General features: G+C 34.1%; 1 protein-coding gene across 1 annotated transcript; it reads left to right on the forward strand.

Moving 5' to 3' along the window:
- Positions 1-6,075: 6,075 nt before the first annotated feature.
- LOC112805711 (secreted RxLR effector protein 161-like) lies at positions 6,076-6,525 on the forward strand. The gene has a single exon (XM_025848053.1). It carries the CDS (start codon positions 6,076-6,078, stop codon positions 6,523-6,525), a length of 450 nt encoding a protein of 149 aa, XP_025703838.1.
- Positions 6,526-10,503: the final 3,978 nt, after the last annotated feature.

Raw genomic sequence — 10,503 nt, forward strand, 5'->3', positions numbered from 1 at the left:
TACCAATTTCAAGAAGTTTAATTTTCTTGAAGGTTGATGCTTCTTGAAGGATAATCTTCTTTGTTTGCCAGCCATGCAATGAGAACATTTCTCCAACTCTGCATTCTTCAAACCAGAAAGAGCATCCTTTCGAGCCAAATAACTAAGTCCTTTTTCACTAATATGACCAAATCATCTGTGCCACTTGCAATCATAGCATGCATCACATACAAACTTAAAGTACCTTTTTCTCGAGCCACTACTAAGTTACCTTTAGTAAGCTTCCATTGTCCAAAGTCGAAAGCGTTTACAAAGCCTTCATTATCAAGTCTTTTAACTGAAACCAAATTCAAGCGAACATCTGGAGCATGTCTAACATCTTTGTGTAGCAGCTTTATTCCCGTATTAATCTCAAGACAAATATCTCCTACACCAATAACCTTGGCTAAGCCATCATTATCCATCTTAAGTACTCCAAAATTATGTGGAGTATAAGAAGTGAAGAACTCCTTCCTCGGTGTAACATGTATTGAAGCGCCACTATCAATTACCCAGCTGAACTCATCATCAGAAACAAGATTGACCTTGTACTCATAATAAAAAATATCAACAGTAAGAAGATCATCTGAAATAGAAGATACACGATCATTACCACCATCATTCTTCTTTTCTTGCTTACCTTTGTTCTCATTTTTCCAAAGAAAGCAATATTTTTGAACGTGACCCATTTTGTGACAGTAATGACACTCAACATTCTTGTATCTTTACTTGGATTTGCTCCTGCTTTTACCTCTACTCTTTTGACCTCTATTCTGATTTCTTCCCCTAGTTTTAGTGACTAACATTTCAGAGTGTGACAAAGAATTCTGCATCTTCCTTCTCATCTCTTCATTTAAAATTCCACATTTAATAAGTTGCATGCTCACTTTACTATTCGGAGCAGAATTAGTAAGAAAGATGCGAAATATCTCCCAAGAATCTGGTAGAGTATTTAGCAACCACAATCCTTGAACCTCATCTTCAAACTTGATTCTCATGCTTGACAACTGATCCAGAACCCCTTGAAATTCATTCAAGTGATCTAATACTTGTGACTCCTCCTTGTATCTCAAATTCATCAACATATTCAACAAGTACAATTTATTATTGCTAGACTTGGAAGCATACAAGGATTCAATTTGATTCCACAAAGCCCTAGCACGAGTCTCATTAGCAATGTGATTGTAAACATTATCATCCACCCATTGCTTAATAAAACCACAAACTTGTTGGTTTTCAAACTCTAATTCTTAATCTGTTTTAGATTCTGGTTTTTGTGTAGAAAATACGGATAAATGTAGATTTTTTACAAACAACAAATCCTTCATTTTTCTTTTCCATAGATGGTAATTAGTGTCATTCAAACTTATCATTCTAGTAGAGTTATTTGCCTCAATCTTTCAAGCAAGTTATAACCAAACACCCAAAACTGAGCTCTGATGCTAATTGATAGGAATAAAACACACAATTTCCTACTTGCAAGAATTAGAGGAGCAACAATCCACTCACAATAAGTATTAACAGTAGCATAATAATACCCAATAGCAGTGAAAAAATCACATAAACAAAAAATTAGAGACAAGCTAACACACCAAGATTTTTAACGTGGAAAACCTCTTCAATGTGAGAAGTAAAAACCACGAGTCACTAAGACTAGGAAATAGCTTCACTATGATGAAAAATAGGGTACACAAGAGTCACAAATTACTGCACAAAACGTGCATACAACAAGCCAAACAACCCAAGTTTCAAAGCTTACAAAACAAGAACAAGATGAAAATACCACAAAAATAGAGCTGTTGTGTGTGGCCAATATCTTCAGCTACAGACATCAAATCAAAGATCCGAGCGATGAAAATAAAGAACCAAATGTGTGGAACACACTGTCCAAATTTGAGCTCGATCCAACGGTTAACGAATCTGCAGTGACCAATTTACGGAGACAGCTTTGTATATGTGCGAAAATGACTCTCTCTTCTCTTCTCTCTAGTATTTGGTGTTTTTCTCTCAAAATGAGACCTCTCTCACTCAACCCAAACTCACCTCATCCACTTCAACTATTCATAGGTTTAGATATTAATATTTAGATTTTTTTTCTACATAGAAAAGCAGCCCCAAAACACCCAATAGCGTATAGCTATAGGATAGATTTGAATGCCTATATATATAGAAAAGAAAAGAAAAAGCCTTCAAATAACACTGTTAAGTGAAAGTTGCCGGCTAATTATCATGGTAACACCTTAGCTTGAAAGCTTGTATACTGAAAAACGTATATGCAGCTATTATTAGCAAAGCCAAACAAAACAGACGATTTGTAAAAAACGGATTGCACACCATATATATCTTCTATTTGTAAGAATTTATGGGTATTCATTATTTATTTGAAATTTAAGATACATATGATATCTAATAACTCTGAATTTCATAAAATGTTTACGAAGACAGATCGCTTCTATAAATAACATATTAGTATCATCTATGAAAAAAGTTAGTATAACTATGATAATAACTTTTTTGGTTAATTTAAATAAGGTTTAATTATTTCGTTGGTCTCTATAGTTTTGTGAAATTTTCAATTAGGTCCCTATATTTTTTTTAATTGGGTCCTATACTAATTTTTTTTCAATTAAATCCCTCTTAGTAGTAATTGACTTAATTTTATAGGGACCCAACTAAAAAAAAAAGAATTGGTATAAGGATCTAAATAAAAAGAAAAAAAAGTGTAGGAACTCAATTAAAAAAAAATTAGTGCAGGGACTCAATTAAAAGGAAAAAAAGTATAGGGACCTAATTGAAAATTTTGTGAAACTATAGGGACCAACAGAGTAATTAAACCTTTAAATAATAATAAAAATAATAATGTAATATTTTTTATAACAAATTATTATTATTATTATTATTATTATTATTATTATTATTATTATTATTATTATTATTATTATTATTATTTCAATGATTGTTAAAAGGTATTTTCATTAAATAGATTAAAAAATATATTATTTTAGTCTTATAGAAAAAGGACGTATATTTTATAAATGTTTGATGATCCTGCAAATTTTTATAATTTTACTAAATTTTTAATTTAATTTTTATATTTTTTTAATTGAATCATTATACCATTTAATTTTTTTAATTAAGTCCCTGTTAAAATATTAGTGAAGTATGAATTTACTTATTTTTCATACCCTATACTTATAATATAGTTCAAAAATAAAAAATTAAACAAACATAAAAAAATTTTCAAACAGCACCTTCAATCAATACCATTCAATACCAGACTAAACAAAAATCAATTTTGTGCAAATAGATTAATTTTAAACAAACCAATTCAAAACAATTTTAAACGGGTTAATCTCAAATAAAACACCTTTAATATCAAATTAATTGTTATACCTAAACTCAGTATACAAATAAAAAGAAAGAGAGCGTGACAAAAAAGTATTATGGCGGTTGTTCCTCCATCTTTGTCGCTGAATCACTTCGAGTTGCAGGAAGTTGCTCTGCGCAGAATTGTCGGGCAAAAATGCTTACTCGCTGAAATCGCTTTTCTACATTCCAAATTGAAGAAGCTATTTCTTTGGCTCTGATTGGAGTCAAACCCAACCCAAAGGCCCAATATGAGCTTAAAACCATAAAAACCTAGCAGTAGATTCTCCAAATTCTAGTCTCTTAATCTCTTTCCCTCTTACAGTTCTCCATTGCCAACATTTCAAACTTTTACCTCCGAGTCTCTGACCTCTCTTTGTCTCTCAATGTCTAACCCTCTCTCCCTATGAAATTTGAGTTTCATGCGACCAAAATCTCCAATTTAGAGTGTCGCTGAGAGGCTTACCTTTTTGACTATTGTCGAACTCGTGTTGTTTCGTTTGTCCTAACGCTGTTGTCTTGCTGTTGCTTTTCTCCTGCCTTTGCTTCCAATTCAAGTAAGACAAAGAAGCACCCAGCCGCCCTCACGATGGCTGTTCCTCCGTCTTCGTCATTGAACCACTGCCGACTTTATACTTGCTGCCGTTGGTCCACCACTTGCATCCACTTTTCTTAAATCTTGTCTTTGTTGGTTTTAATCAAATCTCCGAAGCTTTTTGTTGGTGTGTGCTTATCATTGACTTCTTCAGACTCTATGTAAAATGGGTAGAACGGGCAATGGGAGAAAGCAAAAGTGAGAGCAGGGATGAGAGAGGGAGGGTGAATCATAGTGAGGCGACAGGTTTGTTACTTGTGAGAGAAAGAAGCAGGTTAGGGGCTTAGGAGGATGATGGTCTATTACAAGAAATTACCAGAATAACGACCGATATTTTTTGAAAATTACTTGCTATCAGCTTAGCGATTGATTTAGCGACCGAGTATGGTAGTTGCTAAAACCTTGGTTGTTAAATTCAAAATAGCAACAGATGTTGGTTGCTAATATTTAACAACCAATTTTAGAGACTGATTTTCAACCAAGGCCACCTAACTCATGCGAAATAATTTTGGTCGTTAAATCGGTCGCTAACAAAATCGGTCGCTAAATAGCGACCAATATTTTGGTCGGTAAGTTATTTAGTCTCTAAATGGTGACCATTATTTCGGTTGTTAAATTGGTCGCTAAATCTGTCGATAATAGCAAACTTCAAATCTCAAAATTGGTCGCTAAATCAGTCACTACTGCTGCTTCCTAGTTATAAATTTTAACTAAATTTTGTATATATCACTATTAAAATTTAATTTTTAAATATAATTCTAATTCAACAATGTTGAGTTTGGAAAACCAAAACATGATAAAAATGATGACTAATCATTATTTGGATTATTATCAAATTAGTTGTGCGATGTATTTTGTTTGGTGTGCAAAAATTAAATTGAATTGAAACAGGCCCATTAAGCATGTACCCAAACCCACACGCATATTGGCCTAGCATCAAGTTCAGCATAAACATATTTGATTTATTAATAAGTTGCTGAAATCATGTGAAAGAAAAGAAAGAAAGTTGGCTCTAATAAAGATCCAAGTCCATTTTGGTAAACACACACAAACACATCTCTCTTCATCCTAGTCACCAATCAGGTAAACAAATTAAAGTTCATTTGAATCTTCCTTCACTTCCACTAAACACAAACTCTCTCTTCTCTCTCTTTTCTATTCTTCCATATTACATCAATCTCTGAACCAAGAAAGAAGAAAGAAAAAAGATCTGAAGCTAGGGCAAAAAGAAGAACAAAAAAATATCTTCCATTTTCAAGCAAGAAGGAAAAGTAAAAGGACTACACCAAAGGAAAGATCTCAACGCAACAGAAGATCACAAAAATGTGGTTTTCCCATTTGTGCTTCAACGAGAAACTGTGAAAAATTCTCTGAGCTACAAACACCATTCAAGAAACTATGAAGATAGTGAAGTCAAAAGTGCTCAGTGGCTCATCAACGGTCAAAAATCAAACTTGGGTCCGGAGAAAAGTTACACGGCCTAGATTCAAGGTGCTTGAATAAAAAGGATGAAAGAAAATGATATGAATGCATGTCAATGTTTAAGCCTTCTCTCTCTCCTCTGGCCATGCCATTGTTGATTCTGATGTTGGAGAAGAAGACAACCCAAGTGTTAAACTTGGTTCAAACCTTGGAAGCTTCACTTTTCTATAATAGGGGTGAATAGCCAAGGTTTGAGCAAGAGAGAAAGAGAACTTGTTTCAGTTCCCACAACTCCCTGAACTATTCTTGTTATTCTCCTTCATGGTTTTCATTTTGTAGTTCTTTTTCTCAGTTTTGTCTGTCTAAGTATCATTGGAAAACAGGCAAATATGGTGAGATTTGTAAGAAAAAGTCAATGAGTGGCGAAAGACAGAGAGGTAAACTAGGAGAAAAAGCCTAAGTTATTTCAGAAATACTTTGTTAGTATTTTTGTTTTCTGTCACGATCATGAATGGATTCCCCTGCAAGTTGGTTTAGCACTTTGCTGTTGAAAGTTAGGGTAATTCCTAGTTTTCAAACAAATTCCTAGTGGTATTTTTGTACACCAAGGTAAATATGCCAAAGAATTAGTAAAAAAATTCGGTTTAGAAAATTCTAAACCTATGAGTACACCAATGCAACCTAATACAAAACTTGACAAGGCTGAAAATGGGAAAGATGTTGATGAGACTCCGTATAGAGGAATGATCGGATCACTTATGTATCTAACATCATCTAGACCAGACATTATTCAAAGTGTGGATGTGTGCTCTAGATTTCAATCTCACTCAAAAGAATCACATCTTTCGGCTGTTAAATGGATTATTAGATACATCAAAGGCACATCTGATTTTGATCTGTGGTATCCTAAAACTGATGAATTCTGTATAGTTGGGTATTGTGAGGCAGATTTTGTGGGTGATCGCATGAATAGAAGAAGCACTTCAGGAATTTGTTGCTTTCTTGGACAATCCTTGAACGTTTGGTCGAGCAAAAAGCAAGCTACTGTTGATTTGTCAACAACTGAGGCCAAATATATCTCAGCATCCTCTTGTTGTTCTCAGTTAATTTGGCTCAAAATTTAGCTTACCTATTACAAACTAAAAGTCAATAGTATTCTTTTGTTTTGTGACAACTTAAGTGTCATAAAAATTTCTAAAACCCCTGTTTTACACTCAAGAACAAAGTACATTGAAGTTAGGTTTCATTCTATAAGAGAACATGTGTAAAAAGGAACAATTGATATTCAATTTGTGAAATCGGAGGATCAATTAGCTGATGTCTTCACTAAACCTTTATGTGAAGATCAGTTTTGTAAACTAAGAACTGCACTGGAAATTGTTGATGCTAAGTCCTTGAATTAATTGTGCTTAAAATATTTTTTGGTTGTTTTTGTCTCACAGGTCGCAGTGAGAATAAACTCGGTAGATGATGACTTCCTCTGAAAGGCTCAAACATAGCTCTAAACATTTCTTGTGATATAAATTGGAAACAAATCCTTGGCAGTCTAGTATGTTTCCTAAACTCCACCACTGGGCCTATGAAAAAAGGGTTTGTTCAATGAAATGGGCTCTTGTTTTTTGAAATTTTTTTATTTTACATTAAGTCAAACCATTGTCAGTTATATTTCAAATCATCTTGTCTAGTCTCTTTAAAACTGATTTTTTTTATTTTAAATTTCTTAAATTCTTTTTTTGTCAGTTTTATCTTTTTAAGGAAGCTTCCTTTGCATTTAAAGAGGTTTTTTCTTTCAAGAAAACTTCTCTCCTTCCCACTACTCCACACCATCATATTCACTCCCCTCTTCACATTCTCTTCTTCCTCATGATGAGAAAGAAAGTGACCACTCATTGAGGCACATGTTCTTATCACCCTCCTCGTAACCCTCCTACTTCCAAGCCCCAGGCTCACACTCACATACACATTCACTCACACTCATCCCCCCTCACATTCCTCTCAACCACCGGCTTCTATGGCAAGAACAAAGACTGCACGTCCCAGGCCTTCTTCTCTACAACAAGAGGCTGGTTCCTCTCAGGCCAAAGCAGGGAAGGGAAAAAGACCAATGTCTGAAGAGGAATGTTTGTCGTCTCCTCCTCCTCCTCACTCATCCTCTCGTCCCTCTGGATGCTCTGTCCCTTCTAGTCATCCTTTTAAAGGTATCAAAAGACCTGCTTTTCAAACCGTTTCTGAACCTTCTAATCTTGACTCTCTTGATTATAAATCTCACTTTGGAAAATATTGTCATTCTCACTATGATCCTAACCGTTTTACTTCATGCATGGATTTTGAATTCCACAAAGAGGTTATCTCGAAATGCACTTTATGTTCATCCTATGTTGCTGACTTCGATGCCTAGCTGACAAGGGTATAGATTTTAAAGATAATTTTCAGCTGTTAAAATGGAAAAATCTCTTCAAAATATGAAAGCTTGTGTATCCTAACATGGTTAGGGAGTTTTATGCAAACATGTTATATCATGAAGGAGACATTCACTCATATGTTAAGGGCCGTCAAATCATTTTGAACAAAGAATCCCTTAGTGATTCCCTTGATTATGAAGATATAGGGGTGAAAGCCTTTGTGTCTGGCAAGTGGGACAACAATCCAGGCATATCCCATAAGGATGCCCTGGCTAACATATGTGAAAATTTCTCTCTCATGGACGGTATGACACCCACACACAGAGCCTTAGGTCCAGCTAGAACCCAACTTTACTGCATCATTACCCACATCATACTGTCTTAAAGTGGTTCCTACCAAAAGATCACCATCTGTGACACCATGATTTTTTATGCAATCTTCAATTTCTCTCCTATTTCATTTGCATATCTCATAATCCGCCAAATGATTGACTGTGTGACAAGCGATAAAAATGTTTCACTACCATACGAAATGTCTTTAACGTGTATTTTTGAGCATTTTTCTGTTGACCTAAGCAATGAAGCCATAAAGAACAAAATTTCATCCTTTAAAGGTGGGGGTGCAGTGAAACCAACCAAAAAAAAAGGCTCTAAGGCCATTAAGGATCCAGTTATATAAGAAAGTAAAGATGAAAGTCTCTCTCCACATTCAATTGCTGGCACCTCTATCTCTCACAAATACTTGATCAATGGTATAAGATGTACTTCAGGAGTTTGTGAATATGACCAAACAGATGGTCTACTCCAGCTAGCAAAAAAACTCGAAAACTTGCTCTCCAAAATGAGAAATCTTTGCTAAAATCTTAGGATAGAGTTGAGGTACTTCTAAAGTACTTTGATTCACTTGATGAGGATCAAGTGTTATCTGAGCAAGAGAAAGATGTCTTAAGCACTGAAAATAAGGATTCTGATGCTTAGTCTTTGTCTCTTACTATTGCTGCAAGATCAATAATTTGTTGCTATTTCTAGTTGTGATTGACAATCTCTTTTGCTATTTCTAGCTACTGAACACTGTTTCAGTAACTATTTTTCTGGATAATTGTAATAGTTTTAGACTGTTTATGTTGTTTAACTGTTTGATATATGAGCTTGCTTGTTGATCTGAACGGGAGAGCTTAATGATCAAAGGAAAGGGGGAGCTTCATCAAAGGAAAGTTTCTTAAATCCAATCTCATTTCGTTTCAATTCATTTTAATAATATTTGTCATCAACAAAGAGATTGTTGAGTTTGGAAAATCAAAACATAATAAAAGTGATGACTAAACATTATTTGGATTATTATCAAATTATTTGTGTGATATATTTTGTTTAGTGTGCAGAAATTAAATTAAATTAAAATAGGCCCATTATGCATGTACCCAGACCACACGCACACTGGCCCAGCATCAAGTTCAGCATAAACATATTTGATTCATTAATAAGTTGATGAAACCATGTGAAAGAAAAGAAAGAAAGTTGGCCCAAATAAAGATCCAAGTCTATTTCGGTAAACACACACAAACACATATCTTTTCAACCTAGTCACCAACCGAATAAACAAATTAAAGTTTATTTGAATTTTCCTTCACTTCTACCGAACATAAACTCTCTCTTCTCTCTCTTCCCTTTTCTTCCGTATCACATCAATCTCTGAACCAAGAAAGAAGAAAGAGGAAAGATCCGAAGTTAGGGCAAAAAGAAGAACGAAAAGATAGCTTCCATTTTCAAGCAATAAGGGAAAGTAAAAAGGCTACAACAAAGAAAAGATCTCAACGCAACAGAAGATCACAAAAAGGTGATTTTTTCATTTGTGCTTTAACAAGAAACTATGAAGAAATTCTCTGAGGTACAAGCACCATTCAAGCAACTATGAAGACAGTAAAGTCAAAAGTGCTCAGTGACTCATCCATCATCAAAAATCAAATTTGGGGCCAAAGAAAAGATACACAGCCCAGATTCTAGGAGCTTGAAGAAAAAGGATGAAAGAGAATGGTATGGATGCATCTCAATGTTTAAGCCTTTTACACACATAAATGTATGTAATTCTAATTCTTGGAGAAGAATTTTATGGTGTGCAAAGATTTGCAAAGAGATTTTTCAATTTAGATTAGACATTCATTGGTCAAGGAGTTGACAGCAAATGTTGGTCTCAGTGTGGATACGCATAGAGTTTTCGTACAATCGAAGAATAGAATTTTTACTAAAGTGTCCAAAGATATTTAGATCTTATATATTATTTGAATAAATTTTAAACACAAAATAGATCTTTAAGATTACTTTCTTTTCTTCTACTACGTGTTATGAATACATGGTAATCCTTCAGCATTATACTCACAAGCTCCGCAAGTTAACTTCAGTAGTGTTTTTGCTATACCTATAATCAAATATGATAAAAATTAGAATCAAAATTGTGGTCCCACATATTATATGTCATCATATCTGCAAAATCTAATGAATGGATGATGAGCGGATATTTTATACGCTTTTTGGGGGTAATTTCATGTAGATTTTAGTGTGTTTTAGTTAGTTTTTAATATATTTTTATTAGTTTTTGAGCAAAATTCATATTTCTGGAGTTTACTATGAGTTTGTATATTTTTCTGTGATTTCAGGTATTTTCTGGCTGAAATTGAAGGAGCTGAGTTAAAATCTGATTCAGGC

Source organism: Arachis hypogaea, chromosome 6 (assembly GCF_003086295.3).
Source record: "Arachis hypogaea cultivar Tifrunner chromosome 6, arahy.Tifrunner.gnm2.J5K5, whole genome shotgun sequence".
Classification (NCBI taxonomy): Eukaryota; Viridiplantae; Streptophyta; class Magnoliopsida; order Fabales; family Fabaceae; genus Arachis; species Arachis hypogaea.